This window comes from Vidua macroura, chromosome 12 (assembly GCF_024509145.1).
Source record: "Vidua macroura isolate BioBank_ID:100142 chromosome 12, ASM2450914v1, whole genome shotgun sequence".
Lineage (NCBI taxonomy): Eukaryota > Metazoa > Chordata > Aves > Passeriformes > Viduidae > Vidua > Vidua macroura.
In genome coordinates, this window is record NC_071582.1 from 21,206,376 (window position 1) to 21,224,646 (window position 18,271).

Here is an 18,271-nt window from a genome sequence, read left to right on the forward strand (position 1 = left end):
CAGCCTGGGATTCAGAGGGATGTGCTGGGCTGCATTCATGGAATGCAGGGATTTCTCCATCCCAGCACCTTCGGAGCACAGCTGGCTGAATCCCAGAATCCCTGAGGTTGGAAAAGCCCTCCAAGATCAGAGTGCAGCCTTTGATCATCACCTTGAGAGCAGCCCAGGCCCCGAGTGCCACGTCCAGTGCTCCTTGGCCATTGCAGGGGTGAGACAAAGAGCCATTTGTTCCTTTGCCGTGGAGCTGTTGAATTTGATCCACATTTATTAGTCACCCTCGCTGCCAAGTGCAGAAAGCATGGGGATGGGATGGGTTTGTGTCCCAGCCAGCCAGGAAAGCTCCTTGTTCTGCAAATGTGTGCTTGCAGCTCTCTGCCCCTGCTTAACCACCATTTTCAGCGATTTTCATTTTTTTAATAAGGTTTTTTTTTATGTTTGGAGGAAAAGCTGTGCACTCTGGCTTTGATGGAACCGATGCCTTGTCCCTGTGCTTCTCTGTTGTTTTCCTAATAGGATCTAAAGAGGAGAATTGAGGTTGTTTGTCAAGTGAAGCTGCAGCTCTCACTTAATTCCCCCATTTCCAGCCCCCAGAGCACAGACGTTGCTAATTGGTTGTTTTTTAAGCACATTTTCTAAAAGTAACTCCTAACACACAGATAAGATCTCCTTTGTGTGCTGAAATGTGTTTACTGTGAGTAGCAAGGCCCTGAATTTGCCAGATTATTGTGGAAGGGACACGAGATAGTTAAACAGCATCTTAAAAATGCCTCTTGTTACAGCAAATGTCATTCCTAATTGCTGGAGCTGTGTAGTCGTTCCAAAAAACATTTTAACCGGCTTAGGAGCCTTTACTTACCTGCAAGGGAAATGAAGCTGGTTTATTTTTTTTTTTCTCAATTGAAAGGATTAAGGAGGCTGTGAGCTCTCCTCCTGTTTAAAAATCAGTCCAAATGGCACAAGGATCATCCTCCTGCAGTTTATTTGCTGTGCTTCAGCTCTCAGTGATACAAACACAGCACTGGAGGTTGGATCTGAGCCAGAGAAATGAGAATTTTTACCTGCAGCCTCCTGGAAGGAAGAGGCACAGATCAGTCATTATCCCTCAGAGGCAGCAGAATTCCAGCTCCATCAGAGCTTCCAGTGAGGCACTCTTGGTGGAGGGCTCCGTTTAATTCCTTCATTTCTGTGCTCCACTGCCAGGATTTCTGTAAGCAGCAGAATTTCCCCCTCGGGGGTTGATTCCCACCCTGCATTTGTGCTCCTGCCTTGCACTTCCCATGGATTTTCCTGTCCCTGTGAGCGATCCTGGTGCCTCAGACTTGGAGCCAGATCTTGCAGCTGAGCTGCCTAAAATCTTGAGGGTGCCTGTAGTTCAAGGTACAGCCATTAAACAATTAAACAATTCAGTGCACGAGAAAGCTGGGCTGGAAACCATGAAAGTTTTGTTTGGCAAGGATTTCTCCTTTTTCTCTATCAGCGAGCTGATCTCGTGCTCTGTGCAATTGCTATTATGGTTTATATGAAAGTCACGCTTTTACTGTCTTCTGTGTTTATTATTTTTTTGAAATGTACTTTGTGGGAGGAAGTTCAACAAAACACTAAATTCTCAACTCAGCTTTGAGCTCTCTGACTTCCGGCCCTGCAGCTTTTAATTGTGCAAGAACGGGGTGAAATATTGGCTCTGTGCTGGGGCTGAGCTGGAATTACAGCACATTTGGGGCTCTTTATTTGGATTTGCATGTGCTGGGCCTCAGGTTGAGCTTTCCACGGTCAAGAGTTTCTTTTGAGAGAGCTTTAAGCAACTGGGTAACTCCTAAAAAAAAAAGGATTTATTCAGGTTTTCTTCAGCTCATTGCTCAATCTCCTCATGCGTGGAGCTGAGGTCACTGAGGTTCCAGGCCATGCATGTCCCAGGATTCCAGGCCATGGATGTCCCGAGGTTCCAGGCCATGGATGTCCAGGATTCCAGACCATGGATGTCCCAGGATTCCAGGCCATGGATGTCCCAGGATTCCAGGCCATGGATGTCCCAAGGTTCCAGGCCCTGACAGGCCATGCATGTCCCAAGATTCCAGGCCATGGATGTCCCAAGATTCCAGACCATGGATGTCCCAAGGTTCCAGGCCATGGATGTCTGAGGATTCCAGGCCATGGAAATCCCAAGGTTCCAGGCCATGGAAGTCCCAGGATTCCAGGCCATGGATATCCTGAGGTTCCAAGACATTCCTGACAGGACATGGTTGTCCCAAGATTCCAAGACATGGATGTCCTGAGGTTCCAGGCCATGGATGAACAAGATTCCAGTCCCTGATAAAGATTCCAGGCCCTGTCAGGATATCAGTGAACAAGATTCCAGGACATGAATATGCTGAGATTCCAGGTCCTGACAGGACATGCTTGTCCCAGGATTCCAGGACATGGATGAACAAGATTCCAGTCCCTGATAAAGATTCCAAGCCCTGACAGACCATGGATGTCTCAAGGTTCCAGGCCATGGATGTCTGAGAATTCCAGGCCATGGATGTCTGAGAATTCCAGGCCATGGATGTCTGAGAATTCCAGGCCATGGATGTCCCAGGATTCCAGACCATGGATGTCTGGGGATTCCAGGCCATGGATGTCCCAAGGTTCCAGACCATGGATGTCCCAAGATTCCAGGCCATGGATGTCCCAAGATTCCAGACCATGGATGTCCCAGGATTCCAGACCATGGATGTCCCAAAGTTCCAGGCCATGGATGTCCCAAGATTCCAGGCCATGGATGTCCCAAGATTCCAGGCCATGGATGTCCCAGGATTCCAGACCATGGATGTCCCAGGATTCCAGACCATGGATGTCCCAAAGTTCCAGACCATGGATGTCCCAAGGTTCCAGACCATGGATGTCCCAAGGTTCCAGGCCATGGATGTCCCAAAGTTCCAGACCATGGATGTCCCAAGGTTCCAGGCCCTCAGAGGACGTGGATGTTTCCAGACACAGCTGGAATGGAGCTGGGAAGCCACTGGCTTCCAGAGAATCACAGAGAATATAAAATATCCCGAGTTAAGACAAACAAAGGACAAAACCCATCTCCCAGGCCCAACAATCCCATCCTGTGCCTGAGGAAAAAACTTCTCTTGTTGAGAGGAAAACTTCTCCGGAGCCAGGATCCGTGCAGGGACATGGCAGTGCTGCCTTTGTGCTGCTCCTTTGAAGTGGCTGACTTGGTGCTTTTAGGAATAAAAGTTAAAATATCACAGCCTGAAAGCAGCGTTGGAGTTGTGGGACGTAATTCAGGTGTCTGAAGGAATCAAGGGGCTGAATTTGAGGAAGGAGGGTCCTGTGATGTTCCTTCCCTCTGGAGAAATGATGGATCAGGTGAGGTCAGGGATACAGAAGAGGAGAGCTGGGATCCATCCACAGAGGTGGTTGGGAGAGTGAAGAGTTTGGCCATGGAAGTGTCCCCTGATCTCCCTGATCTTCAGGAATGCTCCACCCCAGGAGTGATTTAAAGAACAATCACACATAAATGTCTGTCCAATTGCACGTAGTTCCCAGCTGATCTCTTCTGTGTTCTGTTTATACAACATATCAGAAAGAGTTATAAAATCCATAGTATTTATGGATTAATTGTAGCCCTTGGAATATTTCCAGGTTATTTTCATGTATATCTTTAGGCACAATTTCAAATGAGCTCCTTCACATCTCTTTACTCCCTTCCTTTCCCACCCCCAGGGTGGCTCTGCCTGTTCCTCCTGAGGATTAACTGTGGGTTGGACAGAATCTAGAATGGATTTGAAGAGATGAATGCAGCAGCTGACCAGAGCCAGGGCTCAGTTTTTCACCTGTTCCAGGGTGCAGAAGGTGGCCCTGGCACTTCCCTTCTCTCAGGGTGTTTGTGGGCACCTGTGCAGGTGGCAGAAGGGCTCATCAGGATTTGGGTTTTTACCAAAATGCTTCCCCTCAAGTGGTTTTGAAGTGTTTGGAAAGGTCAGGGAGGCAGCATCCGTTGTGATAATTGGAATGAAGCAGAATGGCCAGGGTGGCACGAAAAGCAGTGGGAGTTTGGGATTTCTCTTGGCTCTGGAGCTCACATCTCCTGAATCCCACAGCTTGTGTAGGGCATGGCTGAGGGACGTCAGGTGTTGGATTTTGGGGTGCAGAGCCCTGCTTTGGCGTGGGCTGGGATGGATTTGGTGATGACTGAGAGGCTTTTCCAGGGAGAGGATCTGCTCCCAGCCCCATCCTGCTCACTCCAGCTGCAGTTAATGCAGCAGGAAATGCAGGGAATGGTGGGTGTGGGCTGAAAGTGCTGCTGGCTCCAGGAGATGACAGAGCTCGGGGCTCAGAGGTTGTGGCGGAGAGGCAGGAAGTGCTGATGTGTAAATAAACACTCGGTTGCCAGAGAAATCCAGAATTTGGGGTGGCTTCAAAGGCCTCGCAGTGCATCCTGAGATTGATGCCTCAGGTTTAGATTTTCTATTTTTCACATTCTCTGCTGCTTTAGTGTGTGGCTCTGGGCTCCATATTATGGGATGGAGAGCTCTGTGCACAGAGCAGGGAGACAAAACAATTCCTGCTCCAGCTGGGCACCAAGGACAAATGATCCAAAGCTCAGGCCCAGGAGCACAAACAGCGTGGGCTGGAGAGAGAAAAACAAGCAGGATGGGACTTCATAACCTAAAGTTGTAACAGAACAGTTAACTCCAATATGCAAATGGAGCAGAACTTACAAAAATGTGAGACCCCGGGAGCGCTCGTGCATTTTGGGACCATTTTGGTTCATCCTGGGGCAGCCCTGGCTGGGCTCTGGTGCTGCCCAAGGTGGATCCATGGAGGAGATCCTTAAATAAATCCCTGCTTTATTCGTAACTCTGCCCAGCCTCTGCTCCAGCTCAGCCTTCCCAAGGCATCAAGGTGAGCTCTCCCATCAAGGTGGATGCTCTCAGCATTTTCCTCCCTCCAACCCCCCTGGATTGTGCTGCTCCACAGCTCCAGCACAGCCTTGGCTGCTGCTCCCAAGGCAGCTGGAGAAGGGAGCCCTGGGCAGGGGCATCCCAGGGGCTCCCCATGCCTGGGCTGTCCTGGATTTCCTGCCCTGCAGCAGGCTTTGCATTCAAACCTCTCGGAATTCTCACATCTTCAAAGCTCAGGTGTTTGCTGTGCCCTCATCTAAGCACAGTTTTGGTCTGGTTGGGAAGTGGAGATGAAGTTTTCAGCAGAGGTGTTTGATGGAGCATTGGGCATAAATGGATAACGATGCTTTCTGTTGTTTGAAGGAAAAGCAGAATGAGGCACCTCACCTGTCTGGGGAGGGAAAACAAGAACTGGGAATGGCCTGAGCTGGGAAGGATTCTCCAGTCCAGACACCCCAAAAACCCCTCTGTGTATCCCTGAGAGCATTACCCAGATAATCCTGGAGTTCTTGGGAATGTGCCCGTTCCCTGGGGAGCTGTCCCAGCATTCAAACCTCTTGGAATTCTCACATCTTCAAAGCTCAAGTGTTTGCTGTGCCCTCATCTAAGCACAGTTTTGGTCTGGTTGGGAAGTGGAGATGAAGTTTTCAGCAGAGGTGTTTGATGGAGGATTGGGCATAAATGGATAACGATGTTTTCTGTTGTTTAAAGGAAAAGCAGAATGAGGCACCTCACCTGTCTGGGGAGGGAAAACAAGAATTGGGAATGGCCTGAGCTGGGAAGGATTCTCCAGTCCAGACACCCCAAAAACCCCTCTGTGCATCCCTGAGAGCATTACCCAGATAATCCTGGAGTTCTTGGGAATGTGCCCGTTCCCTGGGGAGCTGTCCCAGTCCCCTCCACCCTCTGGGGAGAATCCTTGTCCTGATTCCATCCCAAAGCCCAGACCCAGCTTCCCTCCTGGCCCTGGTCACAGGGAGCAGAGCTGCCCCTCGTGAGGAGGTGCCAGGCAGCAATTCCACATTTCTGGTTAATATTTGGACAAATTTAGCTAATCCAGGCCATTAGTTAGTGAATAACTAATTAGGCATCTCTTGTTTTTCTTACAGCACGCAGCAAAAATTTCCTCTGCTCCCCATCCTCTTCCTTACAGCTCTTTTTGCCTTTGGAAACAAACAGAATTATTGGGAATCATTGGGAAAGGGCCCATTTAATGATACCTTCGATAATTCTTGGGTAAAGTGCAAGTTTAATTTTAGTCCAAGCCTTCCTTTAATACATTCCCTTCATATTTAAGAACTGGTGATGCTGATGGGAAGGTGAGCCTCAGTTTATTGGGCTTTAGGAAGCAGCACCACCTCAACTCCGTGATCCCAAAAAATTCCCGAAGGATTTGAAGGTGTCTGTGCCTGAGTGGAAATTCAGAGAGTGGCTTTTTCTCAAGACAGCAAGAGGTATTTTACTGCAGAAAGATTGTGTGGCTATTTTTAGCCCTGGGTACTGGTGAGGTGGAACAGAATATTTTTAGAGCTGTAGAAAATGCAGCCACTCAAGCTGGGTTCTTTTTTTCATACTGGTGCTGGAGGGGTTTTCCAAAATAAAGAGCAGAATTAGTAGAAAATGGCTTTTCTGTATCATTTTTATTTCTTAAATAGGTGATCTGTGGATATACATATATTTATATATATATGTATATACACATTGTGAATGCATATTTATATTTATATTTATATTTATATTTATATTTATATTTATATTTATATTCCTATACCATTTTAAGTGTTTTGGCCGTGTAAATACCATATATTAAAACAGTTTTCCCTCAAATACTGAAAACTTTTTACCTCAGTGAAGTTTTTTAAGGAAATCCACAACCAGCAAGGCATAATGTTATACATATATTATTTTATACATATATAATTTTATACATATATTTATATATATGTTTATACACATTGTGAATGCATATTTATATTTATATTTATATTTATTATTTATATTTATATTCCTATACCATTTTAAGTGTTTTGGCCTTGTGAATACCATATATTAAAACATTTTTCCCTCAAATATTGAAAACTTTTTACCTCAGTGAAGTGTTTTAAGGAAATCCACAACCAGCAAGGCATAATTTTATACATATATTATTTTATACATATATAATTTTATACATATATTTATATATATGTTTATACACATTGTGAATGCATATTTATATTTATATTTATATTTATATTTATATTTATATTTATATTTATATTTATATTTATATTTATATTTATGTTCCTATACCATTTTAAGTGTTTTGGCCTTGTGAATACCATATATTAAAACAGTTTTCCCTCAAATATTGAAAACTTTTTACCTCAGTGAAGTGTTTTAAGGAAATCCACAACCAGCAAGGCATAATTTTGTCCCTCAGTTAATCTGTACCAATCGTGGATCATTCCTGGAGTGAGGTAAGTCTGGAATAATTCAGGAAATGCTGGTGAAATTAGGAAAAGAGAAGTTTGGGAGAAGAAACTCTGTGGCTTTTTAGTGACTCTTCCAAGCTCTGTTGCATTCACAGTGCAAAAGAAAATGTTTTAATATTTAATAAATCATAGTTCTGGAAAAGAAACAACAAACCCAACCCCCCAGAAACATTCCTGGCATCTTTCTGAAGAATGTCCATATTAACTCTGTTGTCCTGGCTTGATTCCAGCTTTATTGGATTATAAATTCTATTTCCATCCTCTTGGTTTTCAATTGCAGATCTATTTTTACCTTTCTTTTGTTAGATAATAACCGTTGTTTGCAGGGCACAGTTGCCTTTGTAGCCATCAGAATGATTTTATTGCCTAAAACTTATCTTTTTCTGGTTTTAATCATCTTCCTGAACTTCTGAAAGTAAATTATGTGCTTGACTTGCCAGGATCTGTTTGGTGTTTTAAACACAGCAGATACACCAGATGAATTAACAGAAATCTGTCAGCTTTTCTGCCCTCTGAAATCCCAAATTCCCAATGTTCCAGCTCTTTGGGAAGAGAGGAGCTGGAGCCAGAGATCAACCCAGAAATTTGGTTTTTAGGGGAAGAGCTGAGCTCTGTTTAATGTGGTTTGGTGGGATCTTCACGCATCGTTTGCAGGGTGAGCAGATCTGGAAGGACTAGACATGGCCATTAAAAGATGATAAGGGAGAAGATTAGAGAAAACCACAGAGAAAAATCAGATTTTGTCCCTTTTTTTTGGATGCAGCTGCACATGCAAGGGGCAGAGCAGTGTCCTGGGGGTAGCTGAGGAGCCTGACCAGAGCTCAGCTGTAGTTCCAGGAGCTCCTTGCCTGCTCCTGTGCCCGCTCTGCTCCGTCTGTCAGGAGTTTGGAAACACTTTGGATGCCTTTTGCAGCATCTTTGCCTAATTAGCAGCTTTTTCCCTTCCCTGTCTGCAGTCTGGGGAGCAGGGGAGGCAGAGCTGCTGGCCAGGGAACGCTGCAGCTCGGGGCTGGGGACCCGCCAGGGACCAGGGCTTGCTCACAGGCAGAGGCACAAGGGCACAGCACAGAGTTCAGGGGGTTTGGGCTGGCAGGGAGCTGAGATCCTGTCCCATCCCATCCCATCCCATCCCCATCCCCATCCCCATCCCGTCCCATGGATCCCATCCCATGGATCCCATCCCATGGATCCCATCCCATCCCGTCCTGTCCTGTCTCGTCCCATGGATCCCATCCCATGGATCCCATCCCATCCCCATCCCATCCTGTGGATCCCATGGATCCCATCCCCATCCCATCCCATGGATCCTGTCCCATGGATCCCATCCCATCCCATGGATCCTGTCCTGTGGATCCCATGGATCCCATCCCATGGATCCCATCCCATGGATCCCGTCCTGTGGATCCCATGGATCCCATCCCATGGATCCCATCCCATGGATCCCGTCCCATCCCATCCCATCCCCATCCTGTCCCATGGATTCCGTCCCATCTGTGAATCCCATCCCTTGGATCCCATCCCATGGATCCCATCCCCATCCCTATCCCATCCCATGGATCCTGTCCTTTGGATCCCATCCCATCCCTTGGATCCCATCCCATGGATCCCATCCCCATCCTGTCCCATGGATCCTGTCCTATGGATCCCATGGATCCCATCCCATGGATCCCATCCCATGGATCCCATCCCATCCCTATCCTGTCCCATGGATCCTGTCCTATGGATCCCATGGATCCCATCCCATGGATCCCATCCCATGGATCCCATCCCATCCCTATCCTGTCCCATGGATCCTGTCCTATGGATCCCATCCCATCCCTTGGATCCCATCCCTTGGATCCCATCCCGTCCCATGGATCCCAACCCATGGATCCCATCCCGTCCCATGGATCCTGTCCCATGGATCCCATCCCGTCCCCATCCCATCCCATGGATCCCATCCCATGGATCCCATCCCATCCCCACACCTTCCACTATCCCAGGGTGTTCCAAGCCTTGTCTTGGACACTCCAGGGATCCAGGGAGCTTCTCTGGGAATTCCATCCCAGCCCCTCCCCACCGTGCCAGGGAGGAATTCCTTCCCAAATCCCATCTGGCCCCACTTCCTGGCCATTTAAACCCATCCCCCTTGACCTCCGTCCCTTTCCAAGTCTCCTCTTTGAGGCTGCAGCATTAACTGCACAAAAGACACTGAAAACACAAAAAACCCCAAATCTCAAGAAGAAATGTCAGAGGCCTTTTTGAATTTAGTTTTTGTTCAAGCAGAGGCTGTTTTCTGTCCTGGCATGGCTCCTGAGGAGAGCTGGAGCAGGGAAAGCTCCCGTGGCAGCACTCGGGGATGTCTTTCCACATTTTCTCCCAAATAAATGTATAAATGCTTTAATCTGACCAATACAACAGCTGGATGTTAGAAAATATTTCTTTCCTGGGGGAGTGGTTAAGTATTGAAACAGCTTTCCCAGGGAAGTGTGGAATCACCATCGCTGGAAGGGCTCAAAAATCAGATTTTGATTTCATTGCCAAGCTGGTGTTCAGTCAGGAGTTGAACCTGGTGAGCTTTGAGGTCTTTTCCAACTGTTAATAACTCAGTGATTCTGTGAATATGGAAGTTCAAACCCCACTTTTCATATCACTGTTCATTAAAAATAAATCTGTCATCAACGTGAGCAGAGGGAAAAGGATTGAATGTTAGAGCCTTTGGTCCAAACTTTGTCACAGTTTTCCTGCTGCACACAATTCCAGTCCCTCCTGTTTGCCCATTTCCCTGCTGGATTCCCTAAAGTGGAGCTGCTGCAGAAAAAAGATGGGCAGGGGAAAAGCTTGGGAAATCCAAGGAATTTTGGTAGCTTCTCTGGATAATTGAGCTTTAAATGAAGGTGGCTTTAGTTAAATAGTCAGCAGTTTTTAATTAATGAAGTGCTGGAGTTCACACCAAAGGTTCCCAAAAACCTTCCAGAACTTTTCTAATGAAGCCAAAATTGACAATTTCCAGGCTAAAGCAAATAATACCTGGGAGAAAAATCAACCCAGCAGAAAAACCCATGGAAAAGCAGGAAATAACAACTGGAATTCCCTCATTTCTCTGCAGTGCATGAGCTTTGCTAATTCAGCTTTTGTTAATTAAGAGTTTGTAATTGTGATCTTGCCATTGATAGCTAAAAATAGGTGTCAAATTCTATGGAAGAGCCAGTGTGAAAGCAGGTTTTCATTGTTAATTGTATGCATTGTGGCTGTTTCCTGCAGACGTTGTGCTAGCAGGGAGGAAACGTATGCAGTTCAAAATCTGAGATATTTCTACAACTTCATTCTTTCTCCAGGATTCCAAACAGCAGCTTCGTGTCCCTGATCCTGCTCATGCACAACAGCAAATAATGGGATAAGTGAAGGATTTTGGAGCAGTGTGATGCAGGAGGGATAAAAAACGGAATTTTGGGAGGTTCCTGCTGTAATGTTTACACTCAGTGTCTTTGCTGTTGTTGGTTCCAACCCACCACACGCTGCTTGGAACAAAATCTCAATTCTCACCCTGAAATATTCACTCAGCTGTCACTCAGGGATGAGTCAAGAATGCATTATAGTAAACCAAAAAATGGGAAATTTATCCAGTGTTTTGTGCACAGAAAAGGATGTTTATTTATTCAGAATATTTGTATTATATTGTATAATATTTATTCAGAAATTACAAATTTATTCAGAACTTACAGAATTATGAAGAATAATGAGATTGAAGTGCAACTTACAAGCAGCTTTTCATTCAGTGTGGGTTGGTGAGTGCGTGGAATCATTCTCTGGGGAGATGATGCTTTCTTTCAATTTATTATTTAAAAAAAAAAACCCTTTTCATTGCTGCAGTGGCCCTGTGAAAGGCTGTGTTTTAGCCAAAACCACTATTTTAGAGATCTTTAACATTAATTTCCAGCAGGAGCATTTTCCTCTTGAGCGCTGTTTGGTTCTGGAGCGCTGTGGCGCAGAGTGGGAAGGCTTTAAAAATCAGATTTTATAGCTGCAGGTCTCACGAGTTCTGGGGCTTCTTCTGGATCTCTTTGGTGCCTTGAAGTCCATAAAATTTCAGACTGGAGTGTGAGATGTGCCACGTGCTGTGGTCAGCCCCTCTGTGAACTCTGACAGGCCCAGCCTGATGTGGAGGGAAATAAAGAAACGATGGATGAGAAAGCCTCAAAAAATATTTTTATTTCATATCAGAGCACGTTTGGCTTGAAATTACAGCGAGGAAAAGCCTTGCTTTGCCTCAGCTCTGCTGTTACCTCCATCCCTGTTTTAATGTACACTTTACAGGCATATAAAGGTTGTTCATTGTATTTTTATTTACAGGAGGCTTCCAATGGCAACTTCCTCAGAGGCTCCTCAGAGCCAGATGTGTCTGGTGCTGCTGGAGCTGAAAAAAAACCTGTGTTCTGACTTGATTGAATTATTTCCTGATTGTCCTGGCTGCTTTTTGATGCTCTCTGCTCTCTTGCAGCCTCAGATAACAGCCAGAGGTTTCGAGAAACCTGCTTTGCCTTCGCGCTGACGCCGCAGCAAGTGCAGCAGATCAGCAGCTCCATGTGAGTGGGGGCTCCAGCAGCCCTGAAATCCCAATAATTCACCCCAAATCCACCCAGCTTTACACAGCCCTGCTCGGGAACAGCTGGGGAAAACCCCTCTGGGGGATTTGTGTGTCGTCTTGTACGGGGAGGAGAGAGTTCCACCCCAGCAGTGAGTTTTGGGTGGGTTTCTCTGGTGTCAAGCTCCCTGCAAATTCAGATTTCTGCTTCCTGCAGCTCTTCCTTGCCGCCAGTTTCTCTGTTAATTTGTTATGAAGTTGTGACTTTATGGAGACCCATCAGAATTTTCTTTCTAATATACAAAAAAAAAATTTAGAGACCTACAAAAACAACCCCAGGAAACCACACTCCCCTCAAAACAAAAAAACAAAATAACAAAACAAAACAACAAAAAAAAACCAAACAAAAAAACAAATGAATAAAAAACAAAAACACAAAACAACAAGAAAACAAACAAAAAAAAACCAAACAAAAAATCAAACCAAACCAAAAACCCCCACTAAAACCAGCAAACAAACAAAACCCAAACAACCCCCCCCAAAAAAAAAAAAACAAAAAACTTCAAACAAAACCCCCCACAAAAATAGAGGTCAGACACAAATTTATTTATTTACCTCAAAAAATAAAACCTCTTCCTTTTAACCTCTCTTGAGAGCGGTGGTTTGAGCAGGAGCAGCAAAGTCTGCTGTACATCATACACACCTGAAAGTGTGAATTTTCCATTTTTTTTTTGTGTAAAAATGAAATGTTTTCCATAAATTGAACTTCCAGCGAACTCTTGAGGAATCTATATTGCAATACTGAGGAATCTTGTGAAAAGCAGATTATTTTAATCCATTTTTTCTCTTGTTTCCAGGGATATTTCTGGGACCAAATGTGACTTCACAGTACAGGTCCAGCTAAGGTAGGGATTTTGTTGCCTGTTGGTTTTTAGGATTTATCAGGCAGGTCCTGCCCAGCAGGTTGGGAATTCCTGGATGGAAAAGAACTGATTTTCCTCATCCTGGTTGATTTTCTTGTCAGTGAATCCTTCCTTTGACTCCACCTTGGTTCATTCCATGTCCTGGGGCTGGAAAATCCATGAGCAGGATTGTTTTTCTTAGCAGGGAGGGATTCCATGGGCATTCCAAGATTTCCTTCTTTAGGCACTTTGGGAATCACCAGCCTGGTGAATTTGGGGGTTTTTAATCCATTAAAAATTGATTTAGTCCCATGTCTCAGCCTGGTGGGGTGGGATGGATCAAGGGTGAGGAGGGGATGAGGGAAACCAACCCCTCTTGGATTTTCCACGGGCAGGGATGGAAGGAACCCAGGGGAGCTGAGAGGTTTTGCTGCTCCTTGGGATGCTCCTTGTCCTGCTGGAGATCCAGCAGCAAAAACACCTCTTTGAACTGGAAAGAAAGAAATTGAACAGCTGGAACTGCAGCTGGCATGGGGGGGAAATGTCATTTGTGGCACCTTGGTCTTGTGTGGAGAGGTCAGGCTGGGGAAGAGGCAGAGAAGAAACTGGGAGTCAGGCTGAGGAATTCGAGGAATCTGAGGAGGAACCTCCAGGCTGCTTGAAGCACCATAATTTTGGGGGGTTTTCCTGCTCAGTGGCATCATTTGAGAGCTGTGTTTAGCAAGATGGGTCATGATTTCATGGCTCAGTGGAGGAGCAATTCCTTCTAGGAAGAGATGATCTTTAAATCACTTTAAAAGTGAAAGATGATGGCAGCTCTTTGCTTTTAGGTTTTGTTTATCAGAAACCAGTTGTCCACAAGAAGATCACTTCCCACCCAATCTGTGTGTGAAAGTCAATGGGAAACCATGCAGCCTTCCAGTAAGTAAAATCTCCTTTTAATACTCATTTTGGCATGCATTATTAGGAATTACCTGCCTGAAAAATGATCCCAATGTTTGTTTTCACATTCTGGAGCTTTGGAATGAATAGAAAAGATCAAATAATTTGTTCTAGCCAGTAGATCCAGAAGTTCATATGGAAGTTAAAAAACCCTTTTCAAGATCATACATTTAATAATATTACCATGAACAGAGAAAAAAGGATTGAATTTTAGAAACTCTGCTCCAAAGTTTGGGGGCTTTTGTTTAGTTTTGCTGAGACAGGAGAGGTGGCAAAGTTCCCTTTAATATTCTGTGGGCAGGGTTAGGATTTTGGATTTCCATCAGGAGAAAGAGCTTCTAAAATGCTCAATATTTTATTGTCTGATCCCTGTCTCTTTGAATTAAACACAGAGCCTGGTCTGGGTGCGTTGGGAGGGGCAGGAGGCAAAAGCACTGTGGGATTCTTTCTTCTGAGAGCTGAACTTTTGGTTTTTAGGGCTACCTGCCACCAACCAAAAACGGTGTGGAACCAAAGCGCCCCAGCCGACCAATCAACATTACCTCACTCGTCCGCCTGTCCACCACGGTCCCCAACACCATCGTCGTGTCCTGGACTGCAGAGATTGGCAGAGTGAGTGCCCCTGGGCTCTCTTCTAGCTGCTTCAGAGATAATCCTGGGCAGGAAATCCTTGCTGGGGGAGCCACGGATGCTCTTGTTCAGCTGGAATTCCGTGTTCCCTCAGATCCCCCCCCTCCCCGCCCGCCACCTTCAGGGTGGGATCTCTCCCTCCTCATCTCTGTGACTCAGGGAGGGCCCAGATCAAGAGATCAAGGCATCCTCTGAGCCTTTTGTTTGTTGATTTGGCCAAGCTTCAGACTTTGAAGCTCTTCCTGACTGCAGGGACTTGACAAAGCTTGGCTTGGACTTGCGAGGAGCGGGTGCCATGGAGCCCAGGGTGGCCCTTCAGAGCTGTGAGTGTGGGCACAGCACAGCCCAGCTGATCCCATTGACCTTTTTTACATTCCTCCCAGCTGCTCTCCTTATCCTTCACGTTTAAAACCTCTTGTTTTTACCATTTTTTTTCGTGTCTGTGGGGAGAAGGTTCCAGCCGGTGTCAGGAAATCGCTGATGTTCCAGCGGGCTAATGAAATCTGGAACGTGCTGCAGAAAGTGCCTTCAGTCAATCAGCCATGAATTACTGAGCTGCTTTCAGAGCTGGCACCAAAGCTGCTGGGGTGGGCATTCCAGAGGCACCGTGTGCTGCTGCCACTGCCCCCATCCTGTTTTTAGAAGTGCCCAGAATTGTCCTGAGGTGAAACTTTGGCCAAGAATTTGTCAGCGTGCAAAGCCCGGCGTGGAAAAATGCTTACCCTCCAGGCAGGGACAATGGGCAGCTCTGAAAACACCAGGGTGGGATTTCGTGGTGGATTTCTTGTGGAGCAGAAAACAATCTCCATTCAGATGATGGCATAAAGGATGGCTGAGTCATTCTGGTCCAAAAAAAAAAAATCCTCTTTCACCTAATGAGAGCTGCAAGTATCAGAAAGAAGCAGTTCCAAACCAGCCTGCTTGGGTTTGCACGCTGAAGTGCAGGTGGGTGGGTCCCAGATGCTGCTCTCAGGGATTCACAGTTCAGGATTTAGGGACAAGAAGTGCCCCAGGTTTGAGTCAGTCCCTTGGGAGCTGGCTGGTTCTCAGGTTTCACAGGTTAATCGGTTATAAAGAACATTTGGGGTAACTTCTGGCATAAATAAGCATTAGATCCAGAATTGTAGGACAGGGTTGGAGCAGCCTGGGACAGGGGAAAGTGTCCCTGCCCGTGGCAGGGGTGGAATGAGATGGGATTTAAGATTCTTTCCAACCCAAACCATCCTGGAATTCTACAAAAAACAACCCTTCCTAAATAGATTCTTTCAGACACAACCCTTCCTAAACAGATTTTAAGACACAACCTCTCCTAATTTGATTCTTTGGGACTTTGACAGTGAAATGTGAAGAATTATTTTATGTTTGGCTGTGCCTGTGTAGCAGAAAATCTGAGTTCCCCTTTCCCCCTTCCCTCAAGAGCCAGTTCTTGTCCCAACTGTGCTCCCTACCTTTGCTGGAGTCCTCACTGTGATTTTTATTTTTACACAATCTGTTTCAAGAGCCTTCTGTACAAGATGCCTTGGGCGAGTTCCTGCCTTTGTAGATTCAAGCTGTCGGTAAATAATTTCACAACGTTAATTAGCATTTTTCTAACTCCTCTCCTAATTGAGGCATTAAACAAACAAGTTAAGGCAGTAGTGGTTTTTAACGATGTGAGAAGCGTTCATTGTGAGAGTAAAATATTTAAAATGCCGTGTTTCTGCTGCTGCTCCAATTGGTGTGATTTTGTGGTGAGATATATCACTGAGATCCTGCCTTCAGATCCTAAATAAAGGATGGGGGATGTCACAATTACATGGATTTTTTTAAAGTGGAAACCTGTGGCAGTTGCTGAGGGAAGCCTTTTATTTTTCAATTTAAATTGTGTGAATGCAGCTCCGGGTTTAGCCAACGTTCAAATCACAAAATAATAGATGAACCCTAATGTGAGAACATGGGTTTGGTCCTTTCCATCCTGGGCGTTGAGAGGTGTTGCTGCTGAGTCACATTTTTAGAAAGACATTCATAACCTGATTTTTTTTGGGAGATTATAAGAAAAATGAGAGCATCAGAAATCCCAGGAATTTGAAGTCCATGGCAGGAAGAGTTCATTCCATGAGGGAAGGTTCACCTGAGTTGTGGCACTTGCCAGAGTTGGGTTCTGCCTCTGAGCTGCTTTGGTGATGAAATTCACATTTCAGAGACAATTGAGTGCAGAAGGAGAAGAAAAAGTTGGCCAGTGCTTCCAGACACTGCAGGTGATGCATCTTGTGAAGAGGCATTGCTGCTCCTTTTCCTATTTTGAAAACAAAATAGACTTTTATTAAAAAAAAAAAAAAAAAAAAAAAATCTGAGCATATTTGACCTGACAGCTTTCCTTAAATGCACTGACACAAATGCAGTGCTGAACATTGTCCAGGTAAAATTAAATGTCCTGACACACGTGCAGTGCTGTATATTATCAATATAAAATTCAGTGTACTGGCACAAGTGTAGTACTGAAGTTTATCAACATAAAATTGAAGTAGCTCTCCTCCATGGTGCCCAGCAATCCCATAACAAAGTGTTACGTGCTGCAGACAGGGTTTTCCCTGATGTTTTGGGGTTTTCCCTGATGATTTTGGGGTTTTCCCTGATGATTTTGGGGTTTTCCCTGTTGTTTTGGGGTTTTTCCCTGATGTTTTTGGGGTTTTTCCCTGATGTTTTGGGGTTTTTCCCTGTTGTTTTGGGGTTTTTCCCTGTTGTTTTGGGGTTTTTCTCTGATGTTTTTGGAGTTTCCCTGATGTTTTTGGGGTTTTCCCTGGTGTTTTTGGTATTTTCTCTGATGTTTTTGGTATTTTCTCTGGTGTTTTTGGTATTTTCTCTGACATTTTTTGGTTTTTCTCTGCTGTTTGTGGTGTTTTCCAGAACTATTCCATGGCAGTGTACCTGTTGAAGCAGCTCCATAACTATCCCATAACAAAGTGTTACATGCTGCAGACAGGGATTTCCCTGATGGTTTTGGGGTTTTCCCTGGTGTTTTTGGTATTTTCTCTGACATTTTTGGTATTTTCCCTGATACTTTTTGGTTTTCTCTGCTGTTTGTGGTGTTTTCCAGAACTATTCCATGGCAGTGTACCTGGTGAAGCAGCTCCATAACAATCCCATAACAAACTGTTACATGCTGCAGACAGGGTTTTCCCTGATTTTTTTGGTATTTTCTCTGACATTTTTGGTATTTTCCCTGATATTTTTTGGTTTTTCTCTGCTGTTTGTGGTGTTTTCCAGAACTATTCCATGGCAGTGTACCTGGTGAAGCAGCTCCATAACTATCCTATAACAAAGTGTTACATGCTGCAGACAGGGATTTCCCTGATGTTTTTGGGGTTTTCCCTGATGATTTTGGAGTTTTCCCTGATGTTTTTCGGGTTCTCCCTGCTGTTTTGGGGTTTTTCCCTGATGGTTTTGGGGTTTTCCCTGATGGTTTTGGAGTTTTCCCTGATGGTTTTGGGGTTTTCCCTGATGATTTTGGTGTTTTCCCTGACATTTTTGGTATTTTCCCTGATATTTTTTGGTTTTTCTCTGCTGTTTGTGGTGTTTTCCAGAACTATTCCATGGCAGTGTACCTGGTGAAGCAGCTCCATAACAATCCCATAACCAAGTGTTACATGCTGCAGACAGGGTTTTCCCTGATGGTTTTGGGGTTTTCCCTGAGTTTTTGGTATTTTCTCTGGTGTTTTTGGTATTTTCCCTGACGTTTTTTGGTTTTTCTCTGCTGTTTGTGGTGTTTTCCAGAACTATTCCATGGCAGTGTACCTGTTGAAGCAGCTCCATAACTATCCCATAAAAAAGTGTTACGTGCTGCAGACAGGGATTTCCCTGATGTTTTTGGGGTTTTCCCTGATG

General features: G+C 45.1%; 1 protein-coding gene across 1 annotated transcript in view; it reads left to right on the plus strand.

Moving 5' to 3' along the window:
* Positions 1-18,271, plus strand: part of PIAS1 (protein inhibitor of activated STAT 1) — a 61,213-nt gene that overhangs the window by 28,779 nt on the left and 14,163 nt on the right. Inside the window, exons 3-6 of the mRNA XM_053988640.1 lie at positions 11,850-11,934; positions 12,791-12,838; positions 13,666-13,756; positions 14,255-14,389. Coding sequence (XP_053844615.1) covers positions 11,850-11,934; positions 12,791-12,838; positions 13,666-13,756; positions 14,255-14,389 — 359 coding nt within the window. The remainder of the gene's footprint in view (positions 1-11,849; positions 11,935-12,790; positions 12,839-13,665; positions 13,757-14,254; positions 14,390-18,271) is intronic.